The sequence below is a fragment of the Dama dama genome, chromosome 11 (genome assembly GCF_033118175.1).
Source record: "Dama dama isolate Ldn47 chromosome 11, ASM3311817v1, whole genome shotgun sequence".
NCBI lineage: Eukaryota > Metazoa > Chordata > Mammalia > Artiodactyla > Cervidae > Dama > Dama dama.
Genome location: NC_083691.1, coordinates 38,305,731 through 38,324,384, shown reverse-complemented (window position 1 = coordinate 38,324,384; position 18,654 = coordinate 38,305,731). Strand labels below are relative to the sequence as shown.

At 42.8% G+C, this 18,654-nt stretch overlaps 1 protein-coding gene across 3 annotated transcripts in view; it reads left to right on the top strand.

The window, feature by feature from the left end:
- ARHGAP25 (Rho GTPase activating protein 25) overlaps positions 1–18,654 on the top strand; it is an 89,441-nt gene that overhangs the window by 67,722 nt on the left and 3,065 nt on the right. For all 3 annotated transcript variants that reach the window (XM_061155151.1, XM_061155150.1, XM_061155149.1), the window contains 6 exons: positions 3,135–3,342; positions 8,800–8,932; positions 11,288–11,361; positions 12,919–13,040; positions 13,847–14,031; positions 17,874–18,400. In XM_061155151.1, the coding sequence (XP_061011134.1) occupies positions 3,135–3,342; positions 8,800–8,932; positions 11,288–11,361; positions 12,919–13,040; positions 13,847–14,031; positions 17,874–18,400 (1,249 nt within the window). The remainder of the gene's footprint in view (positions 1–3,134; positions 3,343–8,799; positions 8,933–11,287; positions 11,362–12,918; positions 13,041–13,846; positions 14,032–17,873; positions 18,401–18,654) is intronic.

The window sequence follows — 18,654 nt, the reverse complement described above, 5'->3', positions numbered from 1 at the left end:
ATCTTTCTCTACTGTGATCCAGTGGGCCCCTTGAGCCCAAATGTCAACTGCTCTGAAACACATCTGCTTTTCCCTCTAAGGTGCCCTCCCTAGAACTCTCAAAGGGAATTTTTTAAATGCCCCATTGTCTATGCCTTAAGTCAGATCATTTAATCATTTCCTTCCAACTTGGTGAAAATATCTAGCTAGTGCCTTTCACAGATAAATAGAAACCTAATTCTATATATTTCCTGACACCCTCTAATTGTTTCTTATCATTTTGCATGGGTCCTTTCATTTTCATAACTTGGTAGTAGGCTAATTAAAAGCGAGAGCCACCTCTTACAGGCCCTTGTTTATAGAATCCATTCCACATGGCCTGCTGCTGATACATGCAAGGCACTCAATAGATGCCAGTGTGAGGCTGAATTCACTTACTGAGGGCATCCCTATTAGGGTTTAAACTATGGAAATGCCCAAATTGTCATTAATTGTGGAAAGCACTTGCTTAAAGATGACATAGCTCATTAAGTAATTCAGCAAAATTGTTTGACTGTCTACCTTGTCCCCATGCTAAACATAAGGGTGGAATCAGGTTGAGTTGGATTGAGAGATTACTTGAATGACAAGAGAAGAAGTAGAAGCTCTGAGGGCAGGTCACTCTCCTGGCCTACCCCTGGCATTAGGGAGCCTACAGTCTTGCAGAGGGCACAGCGCAGATGAGTGGTAGTAACCCAGTGAGAAAAGGGTTGGGAAAGTACAGAAGGGATGTGGATGCACTGAGTGAGGATGGAGTCCCCCAGGCGGGGTCAGGGAAGTCTTGGCAGAGGTGATGGTATTTGAGTTGGGCCAAGGAAGACATGGGCTTCTCTTCTGGCTCAAATGATGAAGAATCTCCCTGCAATGCAGGATACTGGGGTTCGATCCCTGGGCTGGAAAGATCCCCTGGAGAAGGAAATGGCAACCCACTCTAGTATTCTTGCCTGGAGAATTCCATGGACAGAGGAGCCTGGCAGGCTATGGTCCATGGGGTCGCAGAGTCAGACACGACTGAGTGACTAACACTTTCGCTTCAAGGAAGACATAGAATCTTAGTAGACAGGGAAGAGAGAGATGAGCAGAGTGGGCAGCTAGAAGAGACCGTCCAAGGGCATGTAGTCTGGTGAGTACTGTGAGCTTTGAGATCATCAGGGTGAGGTGCCTTTGGGGGTGTGAGAGGAAGTCAGGCCAGAAAGGTAGGTAGGGGCTGGTCCAGTTGCCGACCTAAGGGATACTGGCCCTGGTTTTCAGATTTTACCCATTTACACATTTACCTATTTAAAAAACCTCACATAGTTCACAGTTATCTGCCTACATAGTAAGCAAATATCTGTGGGTGGGTTGGGAGCTTTTAGCTTTGGAGTGGTTTTTGTGACTCTGTTTACATTAAAAAGGACAGAAGAGTGTGTTGCCTTGACAAGGTCCAGTTTTTTCCTATGACCATAATCTTTGCTGTCTGCAAGTCTCTTGAATTCAGTGTCTTTCTTCTAGGTGAAAATACTAACTTTGCTGGTTTCTGAGCAGGAGAGGTAGTATTTCTCCAGTCCTTGTCACAAGGGGTTCATGATGTTACAACCCCTCACCTCTCTCTGTTTATGAGAGGATGGCATTGGAGCGCTGAATACCAATGCAATTATCAAGCAGACAGTCTCACTGGCATGCTGTAAATAAAACAGATAACAGCCCAGCAGGTCTGAGGTGATGAGGATCCCCTGGAGCTTTGAGGGGTAATTTGAAAAATGCTGCTGTGGCCATTGGGGAAGAAGTGGGTGACTGTTAAAAATGGAAGCATACTTGGGTAGACCAGTTGTTTACAAAGGTAAGTAGCTGGAAGATTTTGAACAATTACAGGTGAGGAGATCACAGCAGAGGTAGGGGAAGGAGGAGTCCAGCTTGGCCTCAGGCAGTAGGGAGTAAAGAGGACATGGATTCCAGAGATATGGCTGCAGCTCTTACATGTGGCATCCACATTAATTAGAGACCAAATACAGGGGACCCAGAGAGAGAATCATGGGGAAAACCAAAGGACTTTGGGCACAGCGTCCCAGGGATTGGAGTGGTCAGTGTATCAGAGCCCTCATGATGCCAGAGAGAAAGCCAGGCAGGACAGAAATGAAACCGTGACCGTCTTCTGACCTGAAGACATGAAGGGCATGGGGCCCTGGTGGAGAAATGGGTAGCCAGCCAGTGTCCTGATTCATAAACTAACCTTGTTCCACTGCTGGGGTGGGGAAATTATAGAGCCAGATGCCGGCAGGGCTGGGTGGGGCGGGCCCACACATGCTTCGCTGGAGGCAGTGTAAGTCGGAAAAATATTTCTGGAAAACCATTTGCATAGCATAGTCATTAAAATGTTCAAACGGCTTGACCTAGTAATTCCACATGTGAGAATTGGCCCTAAGGAAATAGTTCAAAAGGAGAAAAAAACCAATGTTCATCCAATCCAAATGTTCATCAATCAATTAAGCAATTAATTAGAAATTATACATTGAACTAGATACATTCCAGGAACTCTGCTAGGCTAGTGACCATGTTCACTGTGGCAGTGTTAACAATAGTAGAACATAGTAAACAACATAAATTATTTAAAATGCTGTGATGGTTTAATACAGTATGAGACATCCGTATGATAGACTATTATGCTTTAATGCTAAATGACACAAGCAGAATTCAAAACAGCCTACTTGCTTCTCTTGTGTTTACTGCCTGGGCGTGAATTCTGACTTGTACTGTGTCCTGGCACCTGACCTTGGCAAGTTCATTAGCGCCTCTAAGGCTCTATATCTGTAATAGTAAGACAGTTATAACAATACTATCTCATGGAGTTGGCTGTCAAGATTAAGTGAGGAAAGGTGTTCAAATTTAGCACAATTCCTAGCACAAGACAAGCAGTCATTAAAAGCGAGTTGTTCTTTTAAATACTATAAATGTAGACAAACAGACTGACCAACAGCCTCAAATGGACAGCCCCCACTTTATAGCCCCAGGAAAAATGATGTGTGGTGTGTCTTGTATATTTTGTTCAGTATCATTGCAGAAAGTCCTATCACTTTGACTGCTCAGTTCTGCCAAGGGAAATCGGAGTGACGGGCAGGCTCTGCTTTCTTTCTTCCCAGCCGTGTTTGGCCAGCGCCTGGATGAGACCGTGGCTTATGAGCAGAAGTTCGGCCCCCACCTGGTGCCCATCCTAGTGGAGAAGTGTGCCGAGTTCATCCTGGAGCATGGTCTGAACGAAGAGGGCATCTTCCGACTGCCTGGGCAGGACAACCTGGTGAAACAGCTGAGAGATGCTTTTGATGCGGGGGAGCGGCCCTCCTTTGAGAGGTATGCTGTGCTCGCCTCGTCGCCCCTGTGCCCTGCTTGGCTGAGAGGACCTTTGTCTACCAGTTGAGCCATGGGACTTGCATAGATGCTGCCAAAATCCCTGGCTTGCAACAGAAAAAGCGTTTTGTTCTGTTCATAACTCAAAATTTGGGAGCCTGGAGCATGGGTAGAGAAGTGTGCTGACCATTCATGTGAGAGAGGACATGAACTAGGACTAGGGCCTTGCAGGTCAGTCAACAGGTATGTAGGATATGGGGAGGGGAACGCGGACTAAGGGAGAAAGATGGGACCTAGCTCAAGGCGCACGATTTGGAGCAGATGAGGGATGGAGAATGGCAGAGCTGGCTGGGCAGACTTGGGGTGGTGGATTAGGCACCGTGTCAATATCCGAGGGTTCCGATGGTCTTCCTTGGCTTTCCAGAAATAGCCAGGACCAGGACTTCTCATTTATTTGTGGGAACACAGTGCTGTGCAACTCTGAACTTGATTCTGAACCCTTTGGGGGGGAGTACAGACTGACATCATGGCAGCCTGGTGTTCTCCCAGTCTCGTCTCTGGAGGTTGCCCAGCCCCGTTTGGGGCATTTCAGGTGCAATGATGTTTCTTCCACCCTCGCCCTCCCCACCGCCCCCCAACCACTGCAGCTACACAGCCGAGGTTTTCTTCTCTGCCCTGCTTACCTGGCACAACCCCCAGCGACATTGTATACTTTTGACCTATTGTGCAATATTTGCTCAGTTGCCTGCACGCACTTGTCCTGCTGACAAGAAAGAGCCATTGTGCTTTCCAAATCTGCAGCCCATAAACCGAGGTTTAGTGAGCCGAGCCTGAACTCTCACCAGTCTCCAAAGATTGAAATCCCCCCAGGAGCTTGTTTACATTGGAGAACTAGGGCTGATCCTGGGACAACCATGGACAGCTAAGTGTGGTACTGTGCCGACCATCTCACCCTCCCTCTCCTTCCCCTCCCACTCCAGCCACCAATGATGCCCACTCTCCTTCGGAAGCATCGCTGAGACCTGTCTCTTTCTCTCCATTCTCAGCCACTGTCTTGGTTTGGAGCATCATATGTCTGTCTCTGCTGTCCTTGGCATCCAATAGGTTAATTTATCAAGGTGCTCTGTTTTAACAGGAAAGCAACAGGCAAAGATGTTACTGGAATGAGAGCAGGTTACGGGCATCAAATTTACAGAGCTTTCTGGGAGGACCATAAATCACATTTCACCATCAGGCACCTGTTCAATCAAGCGCACTACCTTCACTGACTTTTCTTCTTATGTTTTTAACGAGCTTTGCGTGGATCAAAAGATGCAGATGGGTTATTGCTAAAGTAATGAGAGCAGTCAGCCAGGAGGACTAGAGGTGATTATGGGAGTTGCCAAACATCTGCCCAAGGCTTGAGCTCCTACATCTATAAAGTCAGTCTGGGTGGTTGGAGTTGAGTCTTTGATTCCTGTGAAATATTTGGGGCCGGAGGGAGGAGAGTTACACACACCTTGTCTGATTGCTCCACCCTCTGGGACTGAGGAATAGAATTTACAGATCCAAAGTAAGAAGGGTCACCTAAGGCTCTTCAGGGCCAACTCCTGGGGCCACGTGACCCCTAGGGTACTTGTCTAGATCTTCTACATTGGTCATGCATACAGTTCCACCATCAGATCCCCCGAATTACCTCACTAGAAAGAAGAAAAACAAAGGTGCTCTTATTTGGTAGGTTCTACTGCAGATGTATCTGGTTCTCATTAAACATATAAATAAGAATTTTATAATGTCTTTGTCAAGTTACTTCTGGGCTGGATACTGCCCATATATGATTCACTTCCCATACCTGCATTTCTGTGAGAAAAGGACAAGTGTGCCACATTATAAGGTCAGTGTTACAACACAAGGGTCGACAGACCATCTGAGAGGCCTTGGCTAATCTCTGATGGGTCAGTCATTGAACTCAGAAGTCGCTTGGCTCCTGACTTGTTCTTAGGCTTTGATTTAAAAAAAAAATATATATATATATATATATATATATATATATATGGACATTTCATTAGATTGGAGGAAAAGCAAGCAAACTCAGGAAAAATCATGCTGGAAATTTAGACTATAACCATGATATTCGAGCCAGTTCTGTAACCATGGGGGCACAGACATTAAACCAAAAACTTAGACAAAACTGTATAGTTCTATTGTGTTAAGTGCCAAAAAATGAAAAATAGTATTTTTTTCATCTATTTTTAGTTTCCTTTTTTCATCATTTTTCTTTTCAGCAGGGGGCTTTTGACATGATCTACTGGATTTAGGGGGCTTCCCTGGTGGCTCAGACAATAAAGAATCTGCCTGCAATGCAGGAGACCTGGGTTCCATCCCTGGGTTGGGAAGATCCCCTGGGAGGAGGGCATGGCAGCCCACTCCAGTATTCTTGCTTTTACTCCAAAATGGCACTTAATCTGAGATACAATAATCAAGCCTGAGTATTTAGCCAAGCCAAGCAGAATTATCTTCCCCTGACAAAATGAACTGGAAAGCATTCAGTGGGTTACAATATTCTATGATGATTTAGATGGCTAATTGTGCTTTTTGATGATAACTTTGAAGTATCAATCCTGTATCTGTGGTTACAATCCCTTTCTCTTTTCTAATGTTGGTTATTACCTTCTCCTGATTGAGCTATCTATAGAGTTTGACTTTTTTGTTGCTGTGTTTATCTTCAAAAGTTTCTGGTTCTTGATGTATTATCTATACTATTTCTCTCATTTCAAATTCTTTGTTTTCCATATTTGTTCTGTGGGTGTGTTCTGAGTTTTGGGGGCTGTGCCGCATGATGGACGATGCATTGGAGAATGGAGTCATGGCAATAGGAAGCAAAATAGGGGCTGGGGCAGAATCCTGGCAAAAGACGATGGCCTTCTGGAACAGGGTGGGGAAAGGAGAGGCAGGACTTAGAGGGATTCCGGGGCACTTGAAGAGTAAGATTAGAGGATGTGCGGTGGGGGAAGGGCTTCAATCAAACCAGAGATGCCCATTGGGTGGACAGTGACTCAGGGGCATTGGGACAAAGGAGATTTCTGGACTTAGGAGAATGCTGCTCTGCAAAGTGTCAGATGCTATTTTCTGGGGAACTTCTCCTGCATTTTGATGAGAGGGCTTTGCCAAGGTATTTTTAGGCAGTGACTCAGCAGGGAAGTCTTTTCCAGAGCCCCCACCTTTAAGTGAATAGTCCCCACCCCTGATTTCCTGAAGGCAGCAGTGGAACAGAGGCAGGACTCTGTGCTTGCTTGAGTTCTGCTTTGAGTTAGAGTTCATGGGCCGCAAAGGCTGGAGCCTTTTCAGAAGGCAGCTCCAACCACCAGCCGTCAAAACAAACCAAAGAGAAAACGTTTACATGAAACGTCAAGACAGAGAGCTCCACAGTCAAGCCATGATGTTCTGGTTTCTGAGGCCTCAAATGCCTGCCTTCTCCTCCTCATGCCCACATCCACCCTTCCCGGCCCTCCTCCAAGAGTCATTCCCGCCCAGCCCATCCACTTCTGTATCCCCCATTGCTGATGTCCAGGAAGCACTCAGATCAGCTGAACCTTTTACCACATCACAGCTTTTCAAAATACTACTGGGGCTGTCTCTTACAAACACCAGTTTTTTCTTTTTCTTTCTTTTTTAATTGAAGCATAGTTGATTTACAGTGTTTGGAGTGTACAGCAAAGTGCTTCAGTTACACACACATATGTATCTATTCTTTTTCAGACTCTCTTCCATTGTAGGTTATTACAAGATATGGACTATAGTCCCCTGTGCTATGCAGTAGTCCTTGTTTTTTACTTATTTTGTATGTAGTAGTGTGTATGTGTTAATCCCAGATCCCGATTTACCCCAACCCACCTTCTTCCTTTGCTAACCATGAATTTGTGTTCTATGTCTATGAATCTATTTCTGTTTTGTAAGTAAGTCCATTTGTACCATTGTTTTAGATTCCACATGTAAGCGATATCATATATTTGTCTTTCTCTATCTGCCTTACTTTACTTAGTATAATCTCTAGATCCATCCATGTTGCTGCAAATGGCATTATAAGATTTTTTTTAAAAGGCAGAGTAACATTCCATTGTGCATATATGTAGCACATCTTCTTTATCCATTCATCTGTCAATGGACATTTAGGTTGCTTCCATGTCTTGGCTATTATAAATAGTGCCGCTATGAACAGTGGGGTTCATGACCAGTTTTCCTTGATATGAAATAAGCATATGTTTTTTCACTATTGAGCTTCAAGTTTATGGAATATTCAGACTCACTTTCTCTTATAGAGCTGTGGGATAAATGCAATAAACTCCATAAACCCCAGGGATTTTCTTAAAGGGCCACAAATGAAATATTTAGGCTTTGTGGGTCAGACAATATCTACTGCAGCTACTCAACTCTGTTCTTATAGCATGAAATCAGCTGAAGACAATACAAAAATGAATGAGCATGGCTGTGTTCCTATAACACTTTATTGATGGATGCTGAAATTCAAATTTCATATGATTTTTCACTTGCCATGAAATATTCTTCTTTTGAGCACGCACCCCCCCCCCACAGCCATTTAAAAATGTAAGCCCATTCTTAGCTCACAGGATGTACACATAAAGGCAATAGGCCAGATTTGGCTCCCGGGCCATGGTTTACCCAGTCTTGCTTCCATCCTCCTTGTTGATACATGCGCTGCCTGCCCCATGCCCTAATTCCTCATCATTCTTCAAATCCTTTCTGAAGAGTCTCCTAGGACTCTCCAGTTCTATGTTGGATATCCCCTTTCTGCATTTCGATGCAGCCCCAGGTCCGGAACTTCCTTTTTCTTTGCACTAACCACACAGTATTATAATGACTTGGTAACATTTGAGTCTGTACAGCTTTCTCGCTCCATGCGGACAGGGGTCTTGTGTGTCTCCCAGGTTCACTGCTGAAATCCCTATATCTGACATAGTATCTTGAACCTAGTAGATTCTCTCAACACTTACTGTTGAGAGTAAGTGTTGAATAAATGATCGTGTAAATATATGAATGAACCCCAGAACTATGTTAAACTTTCTGAGGGATTAAAGAGAACAATGGGCCATAGCTATAAATAAGTTATTGCATGAAAAACTATAGACTACATAGAAAATGCTAAATTGTAATATACTAAGTGACTTAGAGAAAGAAGAAAGCAATGAAGGCTAGATAGTTTAACAGGTTTAATGGAAAAGTAGACCTTCAACTTATCTTTGAGGCACTTAGGTAGAAGAGATAAAGGAAATGGTGTTGGGGATTGTTACTCCAGAAAGGGGAGTAGCAAAAATATTTTAGTCAAATGCGTCTTTATCAAACTCTTCTCCTTTGCAAAATTTCCTTTTGGGGACCTGGGATTTTATTCAGTGGATTGCCAGCAGAGAGGTGAGGAGAATTCTGGAACTTTACTTTCAAAAAGCATTGCTTATTTTCCTCCAGAGATACAGACGTCCACACGGTGGCCTCCCTGCTGAAGCTTTACCTCCGAGACCTCCCAGAGCCCGTGGTTCCCTGGAGCCAGTACGATGGGTTCCTGCTCTGTGGGCAGCTCATGAATTCAGATGAGGCAAAGGTTTGTATGTCATTAGAGTAAGTTGTCCTACTTTGGAAAAAGGTAATGGTTACTGAACACTAGTCTGGTAGGCAAGCAACAGTGGGTCAGGGGTGGACCTTTTGGTGAGATACTTTGTTAAACTAGAACTTTCTCAACAGCGAAAAGTCAAATGAAGCCAATCATGGTGACAGTCTTTTTGGGATGTCACACTCCAACAAAGAACTGGACTATCATCAAATACCCTCAAGTCACCTTAAAGCTAGTAAGAGAAGGAGGATGCTTCTGAGAAGGTTTCAAGCAATATGGCCTTGCTGAAACCCGCTGGAACAGAAAGACAGACTGACCAACCTGGAGGGCAGATGCAGGGTCCGAGTGTTCTAGCTTTGTGATACCATGCATGACAGGCGTGGGTATATGAGGAACATATGACAGGGAGAGGAAGGACAGGAACTTTTCCTTGGCTCATTTCAGCCACAGCTGCCTTCAGGGCCTACAGTTCCTGTCTGCAACATCACAAAGCTCCTCACCAGCAGGAATTTTGATCCTCAGGTAAATTGTTTCCTTAAAGGCCTTACAGTCAACAGTTAACCACATTAGAATCATGTTAAACAAACTAACGAACCAGCAAAAGAAACCAGTAAAACCCTACTGACAACAATAAAACCTTCATGGTTTTTAATTTGCAAAACTAAATGGCCCATGAATGCGTTTGTATTACACAGCTAATCAGTTCAGTTCAGTTCAGTCGCTCAGTCGACCGAATGAATCGCAGCATGCCAGGCCTCCCTGTCCATCACCAACACCCGGAGTTTACCCAAACTCAAGTCCATCGAGTCGGTGATGCCATCCAGCCATCTCATCCTCTGTTGTCCCCTTCTCCTCCTGCCCCAATCCTCCTAGCATCAGGGTCTTTTCCAATGAGTCAACTCTTCTCATGAGGTGGCCAAAGTATTGGAGTTTCAGCTTCAGCATCAGTCCTTCCAATGAGCACCCAGGACTGATTTCCTTTAGGATGGGCTAGTTGGATCTCCTTGTAGTCCAAGGGACTCTGAAGAGTCTTCTGCAACACCACACAAGAGTCTTCTCCAATAACACACAGCTAATAAAGGGGTCTAACTCCCCACATTGGGGGCGGGAGGAGATTTGTGTTTAGCACTACTATGTTAAAAGCTCTCTCTGGCAAAATGGTGCACAGAAAAACTTACAATAAATTTAACTTTGATTTTGCCATTTATTGATAGCAAATGATGAATCTTCTGTAAGACTCAGTTTATTTACTTAGACCAAGAGAACTTTCTACAATGATTGAACTGTTACATAACTGCACTGTCCAATGTAGTAACTGCTCATTGTATATGGCCACTAGGTACTTGAAATGTGGCTACTAAGGAACAAAATTTCTAATTTTATTGTATTTCATAATAGTCACATATGGCAAGTTGCTGTTATATTAGATAGTACAAACTTAGATTTCATAACAGGATCGTTTTGAGAACCAAGGGATATGTGTCACAAGTGAGTGACATTTTAAAATTATTGATTCGGGACTTCCCTGGTGGTCCAGGGGTTAAGACTTCACTTTCCAGTGCAAGGGGTGTGGGTTCCATCCCTGGTTAGGGAGCTAAGATTCCACATGCCTTGCAGCCAAAAACAACCAAAACATAAAACAGAAGCAACAATGTAACAAATTCAATAAATAATAATGATCCACATTTTAAAAAATCTTTAAAAAATAGTGACGGCAGCCCCTACAGGTGCTATGAGTGAGAAGAGGAAAGAAAGTTTGCAGTCCTTCGTCTTCCTGGCACATGTGCTCCTTGTATGACTCTCTCTGACGATCAGTGTGATCACGGAGCTCTAACCTTCAGACCTCTCACCTGCCCTCCAGATTGGTCATCCTGGCCTTGTGTCCCAGTGTGTTCCAGGAAAACCATATTGCTTGAAATCCCAGTTCTCAGAAGCATACTCCTTCTCAATACATTTGAAGTTACTTGGGGGCATTTGGTTCTGGTCCAGTTCTTTATTGGAGTGTTACATCTCTAGCATTTACAAAACAAACAATTATTGTGAGTATGGTTATCACTTAGTTCTTGCCTTAGAGTAGCTCCGAGTTGGGGAGAAGAGCATAATTGCAGATAAATAAAGAAATACACTGTACAAAAAACAATGAGCATCTCCATGCTGTTTTTGCAGCTTCCTGTGGATTTATAGTTATTTCAAAAACATTTTTTTAAAAAAACATAGAAAACTGTGGAGCAGACAAGATTGACTGCCAAAGTGTTCCTCCTTCAGAGATAAACTCCAATTATGTTCCAGGGTCCCATTGCTGGCAAGTTAGCAGCTTCATTCACTGGTGTTGAAATCTCTTCCCAGGCCCAGCAGGAGTTGATAAAACAGCTCTCCATTCTTCCCCGAGACAACTATAGCCTCCTGAGCTACATCTGCAGGTAAGAGGCCCCTGGAATCAGCTCCATAATTTTCAGCCACACCAGAAACATGGCCCCCATTAGAGGAGGAAAGACTGTCTCTGTGAACTCAAGAGATTCTGGTCCAGACCTTTGGAAGGTCAACTCTATTCACATACCACTGGGGTAGTTTCCTGTGACCCCAAGATAATTTAAAGGATCCCCTGAAAATCTGATCAACACAAAAAGGAAACATACATCCTCCTTCAAACCTACTCCAGGGCTGCTCAGAATCCTGGGACAGGCATTAGAACCCAGAATCCTTATCATTTTTCTAGAATTATCTCCCATCTTACTGACTCTGGACCTTAACTTAGCACCCCAGAGGCATTCATTCCAGGCCACCTTTCTTAGTTCCCTTTCTGAGGACCTGCTGTGTGCCGACTTTGTGGCAAAACATGGTATGTGGATTGACCCAGATCAGGCTGAGTTGGGAGCCTGGATCTCCATCCCAGACATAGCTGAATTTCTCTTTATTTTTTTTAATATTTTTTATAGTTTCCAAATTATAAAAGAGATAGATGCTTGGTTTGGAAACCAGCAAAATACAAAGTACTGTATATAAACAAAAATTACACCAAGTCTGCTCACCCAGCAAAAATCACTATTAACATTTGAATGTGCTTCCCTCTGAATGTTGTCTCTGTGCTAGATCTTCACGTATATCAATATAAATAATATGGAAACAATTTTTATACCAAATTAGAAATATGTATATATAGTCATAATATATATATTTGTAGCCTGCTTCTTTTGGTTAAATGTTATAGTTTGACAATTTTCATATGTCGCAAAATAGGGTTATATATGACTCCTTAATATTCCATAAAATTTTCTCATTTGGACACCACACCCTTCTCTGAGAATTTCTCCATATTGGAAATTTTATATTGCTTCAGCCCATTCATTTAAAAGTGTTTTTTAGAGATAGCATTTAGAAATTCCTTTGTTGATCTTTTCAGGTTTTTTCTTTTTCTTTTTTTAAATAATGAGTCTGAGAGCTTCATGCCTCAACTGGGTAGAATTATAGTGAAAATTCATTGTTAGTTTTTGAGCACCTGCTGAAAATTTGAGATGCTCGGTGGTGTAGTCTGAGGATGAGAGCAAGGAGGCAACATGAATTCCCATTTATGAAATCTCACTATAACATTTTTTTCTCTGGAGACTCAGCTGGGAGGTACAGAGAGCCTGGGAGATAAGCCTGTAAAGTCAAGACTAGGCATGGTCCACACCCATTTTAGTGGGTCTTAAGCTTGTCTCTTAGCTCCTTGCACTGGACCCTGCTTCCTGACAGTGTAACTTCCTACCCACCCTTGGCCCCTACACCACCCTCAGCAGCTGGGCTGCTTGTTTCTGGTCTTCCTTGATCTTGAATCTTTCGAGACAAAGCCAAATTCTTGTAGTCAGAGCAGACTGGTACCATTCCTGAGACCAGGAGGAAGGAGTTGAGACACACCTCTGTGATCTTGTTGGTACCTGGAAGTACTTCCTTGTGGCATCTTCTTGTCTCCCACTCTGGGATATCCTGGCTGCCCGCAGGTTCCTCCATGAAATCCAGCTGAACTGTGGAGTTAACAAAATGAGCGTGGACAATCTGGCTACTGTGATTGGTGTAAATCTCATCAGGTCGAAGGTCGAGGACCCTGCTGTGATCATGAGAGGTACCGCTGGTCCCGTGGTGATGGCAGGGGCAGAGGAAGTAATAACAGTGACATCACTACCAAATTGCTCTGCAATTTGCTGAGCATTTTCTGTCGATTATCTTATCTGAGTTGTAAAATAACCCTGTGAAATCAGCAGGCAGTTTATTTTCTGGGCCATAGCAGAGCAAAGAGGTTAGAGATTTACCAGTCATCACACAGTATAGTAGGCTAGCACAAAAACATTTAGCTGGTGTTTCTTAGTCTTTTAGTATTTTTAAACACCCTTAACCAGAGAGTGCGAACAAATATGATTTTATAAGACACCTCAGAAAGAAGCTACTTGTAAAGCTGTGCTGAAAAGACTTCTGCGGCTGTGTCTTAGTTCAGTGAACAAGAGTCCTGACACAGAGTCAGGATGTCATTGATGTCTGCCATGATTTGGGGGAGACAGTATGCTTGGCACACATTTGGTATGTGTGCAATAAGAAATCAGATGTCATATTGAGGACCACATCAGGAGAGAAAGATGTCTTCATTTTCTTTCTTGTCATATTCCCTATTTCCTAATCAAAGATGATGCAGAGGACTATAGGCTGAAAACAACCCTTTTTCACCCCAGTCCCATATCCTCCTGTCTCATCCTTTTCACCAGGATCCCGTATCTCAAGCAATTAAGAAGGGTCCTGTGAGGAACAACTGAAGTCCTTGGGGGCCATGTGGTTTTAGAGTCAAGTTTAGTGACATCTCATGGGTGGAGACCCTTGAGGACTGCCTGGCCCCTGCCCATGGTCTTGCACTACAAATCTCTTTCTTCTTTCTTTCAGGGACTCCTCAGATCCAAAGAGTGATGACCATGATGATCAGAGACCACGAAGTCCTTTTCCCCAAGTCCAAGGATGCACCTTTATCACCCCCTGCCTCCCAAAATGACCCCAAGAAACCTCCAGTTGCACGAAGCTCTGTGGGCTGGGATGCCACTGAGGACCCTCCAATTTCTAGGACAGACAGTGTAAGTAACATGGTAAGGTTTCGAAAACCTTCCTCTTTCCATCCAGCTCTTCCTTCAGTCCAGGTCATTCCATGTAAGAGCTGCGGGGGGCTGGCAATCTGGGGAGTCCTGGGAGATGCTGTGGCAGTGGACACAGCTGGTATAGACTCATTTGAATGCATCTTGAAAGCCTGGCCTCTTTCAAAATCTAGTTTCTGTTGGAATCCTGGAGATGAGATTAGTGACATGTGTGCCCATCCCCCAATGGCCGAGCAATGGGAGTCCTCACTGAAGCCCACATTAAAAAGGAAACCCTTTCAAATGCAGTCCAGGGAAGTTTGATAGGGAAATTAATGTATACCACAGGATAAATGTTTCAGTGAGAGTTGTTGAAAATTCCGGGTGAAAGTCCAGAGAGAACTGGTTTCCTGCTAAGCCATGAAACGTGATTTCTTTCTCAGAGTATGTGATGTGTTTGTGTATTATTTCCCTTTCCCTGATAAACTGTCTCAGCAATGTCAACCCCCTCATTTGTACTGAAGGATTGTGGCTCACGTTCACAATGTCAAAACACTCTGCAGACTCTGAAATTTAGACTAAGGCCAACAATTTACAGAGCTTAACTATTTTTACATCTTTTTAGAAACAAACATTTTTTAAAAGAACACGTGAACTTTACATAGCAGCTTGATTCTTGATGTGTGACCAAGTAATGAATCTAAAATTCCCGGCTGACCAGGCGCTGTCAGTTGCCTACAGTACTGTTAATCCTGTGGATGATGAGGAAAGTATTGAGAAAAAGGTGGTGGTGGTTGTGATTTTTCTTGGGTGATGCCTGTCTGGATACAGTGCATCTTACTAATACTCTAAAATCAAATTAATATTTAGAAATGTTCCTTCTTCCTATAATGAAATCATCCTAGACATCCTTGAGAGTGGCCATGTTGCTCATTTGACAGGTTTCTGTATTTGTTGTAACAGTGATGGAGAGGCACTGTGCTGGAGACCTTAAATAGATCACATCTGGAGTCATCACCCTTCCTCTGTAGGGCAGAATTTATCTTACACATCTTATAGCTGAGGTGCTGAGTCTCAGGGAGGTGGACCAGCTAGCCCAAGGTGATGGTAATAGAATGGCAGGAGGGTGGGACTTAGATCTAGTTTGCATCTCAGGTTCCAGGCCCTTCGGATTCCAGGTGGGGTTGCTGAAGCAGGTGATAAGTTAGAAGCCTCAAATGACAGCTTGAGCCCTTATTTTCTGATTTTACATTTAGGGCTCAGTCTTTTTCTCTTTCTTCTTAATTTAATCTGAACATATATATCCATGACACAAAAACGTCAAAACAAAAGAAAAAGAGATATGTTTAGAACTTCAGCTCCCTCTGCTCTCTCCACCCACCTCATTCTTCCCTGACTTTATCAGTTCCTTTTTTGTCCTTCCAATGTTCCTTTATGAAAATATAAGTAAATATGAATGTAAACTGTTATTTACCTCCCTTTTTATACAAGGTATAACATACTCATTCTCTCCCTTTACACACACACACACACACACACACACACACACACAGGCACGTACACATGCTACTCTGTATCTTGAATTTTTCTGTTTAATGGCATACCCTGGAGACATTTTCATGTCAATACATAGACAGCAACTTCATAAACCGTGTTTTGGGCAGATGTATGATGGTAAAGAATCTGCCTGCAATGCAGAAGACCCAGGTTTGATCCCTGGGTCAAGAAGATCCCCTAGAGAAGGGCATGGCAACCCACTCCAATATTCTTGCCTGGAGAATTCCATGGGCAGAGGAGCCTGGCAGACCACAGTCCATGTGGTCACAGAGTCGGACGTGACTGAGTGACTAACACACGTGGTAATGTATTCTGTGCATGTACCATGATCTACTCAGCCAGCCCCTGTAGATGAGCAGGCTACTTTTATTCCTTTATACTACAAACAAGGATGCCATAAATAATCTTGACCATGCTTCATTTCATGCTCAGACAGATATATTTCTGAGATAAATTCCTCAAAGTGGGATTGATGAGTCAGAGAGTAAATAGATTTATAGTATGCAATTTTGACTAAAATTGTTAAATAGTGGTTGTCCTCTTTTGTACTTCCACCAGTGATGCATGAAATAATCTATTTCCCTACACTTCCCCCAGCAGAGCATGTTAGCTTTCAGGGGGTGGGGGTTCCCATCTGATAGGAAAGAACTGATATTTCATTAATTTTAATTTTGAATTTTTCCTGTTGTAAAAGAATCCAAACATTGTTTTCTTATGTGTAAGGGCCAGTTGCATTTTCCTACATAAACCATCTGTTCTTTGCCTATGTTCTTTGCCTATGTTTCTATTGATTATTGGTCTTCTTCTCAAATTTTATGAACTTTATGTATTAGGGAAAATAGCCTATTGTCTGTGATATGCATTGCAAATATTTTTGTTAGTTTGTTTATTCTTTTTTGATTTAGCATGTAGTGATTTCTATGGCTTACTTTTAATTTGGGAAATCATGGAAACCCATGTAGATTTAATTTATCAAACTTTTCTTTTATGGCTTCTGGATTTTGGTCATGAAAAAGCCTCCCCATTCTAAGATTATTTTAAAAGATCCTATTTTAGGACTCCTCCCCACAAGCAATTGATTTTAGTCAGCATTTCACTTCTAGAGCACGAGTTGCTTCAAGTATTAATGTAATATTCTTCTGAAAAAAGTGCCAGGCAGAAAATCAACTAATATGACAAATTGAGAGATGGTCTTCTTACCTAAACAGACATTTCTCCAAAGAAGACATATAGATGGCTAAGAAACTCATGAAAAGATGCTCAACATTGCTCATTATTAGAGAAATGCCAGTCAAAACTACAATGAGGTATCATCTTACACCAGTCAGAATGTTCATCATCAAAAAGTAATAATAAGTGCTAGAGAGTGCGGAGAAAAGGGACCCCTCCTACACTGTTCATGGGAATGCAAATTGATACAGCCACCATGAAGAACAGTCTGGAGATTCCTTAATAAACTAGCAATAAAACTACCATACAGCCCAGCAATCCTACTACTGGACATATATCCTGAGGAAACCATAACTGAAAAATACACATGTACTCCAATGTTCATTGCAGTACTATTTACAATAGCTAGGACATGGAAGCAACCTAGATGTCCATCAACAGATGAATGGGTAAAGAAGGTGTGGTACATATACACAATAAAATATTACTCAGCTATAAAAAGAAATGCATTTGAGTCAGTTCTAATGAGGTGGATGAACCTAGAGCTTATTATGCAGAGTGAAGTAAGTCATAAAGGTAAATATCATATATTAATACATATATATGGAATCTAGAAAGATAGTATTGACAATCCTATATGCAGGACAGCAAAAGAGACACAGTCATAAAGAACAGACTTTTGGGCACAGTGGGGGAAGGGGGGGATGATTTGAGAGAATAGCATTGAAACATATACATTGCCATATGTAAAATACATTGCCACTGGGAGTCTAATTTAAGATGCAGGGAACTCAAAGTCAGTCCTCTGTGACAATCTAGAGGGGTGGGATGGGGTGGATGATGGAAGAGGGGTTCAAGAAGGAAGGGACATATGTATACCTATGGCCAATTCATGTTGATGTGTGGCAGAGATCATCACAATATTGTTAAGTAGTTATCCTCTAATCTAAAATATAATAATTAATAAAATACCAAGGAAATAAAAGAGATGGTCTTCTAGAGTTTCATAGATGCACACCCAGGAGATGCCTTCTTTCAAGTTTCTCATCCTTATCCTGAGAACATGACACATGTGACAAAAACCCATGTAACATCCATGGCCATTTTTTATTTTTTAGGCCAGTGACTCAGATGCAACCAGCCCTACTGGACAACAGCCAAACGATGGGTGTCTAGAAGACAAAGCATCCAGGGACAAGCCAGGAGACTGGAAGCTGCAATCACGAAAAAGGACTCAGACACTCCCAAACCGGAAATGCTTCTTGACCTCCGCTTTGCAAGGTGCCAACAGCTGCAAAGCAGAGATCTTTAAAAATGAATTCTGGTCATCTTCTTTGGAGGCGAAGGCTGGGGATGGACACAGGAGAACGATGTCTCAAGGTGTGCCGCAGTTTTTTGACTCCCAGCGGACTTCCACCTATGATAATGTCCCCACCCAGCCCGGGTCCCCTGGGGATGAAGCCAGTACACTCTCACCCCAGGCCTGTGACTCCAAGAGAGATGCTCTTGCCAGCCTAAACTCTGAAACTGGGCCTGGGAGAAAAATCTCTGGAGAAGAGGAACTTGAATCTTTGCAGAAGATGGTCCAGGAGCTGCGAAAGGAAATAGAAACACAGAAGCAAATGTATGAGGAACAGATTGAAAAGTAGGTCAATCCCAGAGGGGCTTGGGCAGCCACTTGGTTTCCATATTAAAAGCAAATAGGGATTTTTTTCTGCCAAAGGAGTGACATCATGAAACTTCAATTATAGACAATAGTTTCTATAGTAAGTAATCTGGCCTAATGAAGAACAAGGGCAAAGGGATTGAGGAGATGACCAAATTAGTGAAAACATTAAACTTTAGATTAAATTCATGGAAAAGTAAGTATGTAGCTTAAGTAGCTTAACCAGCTATTTC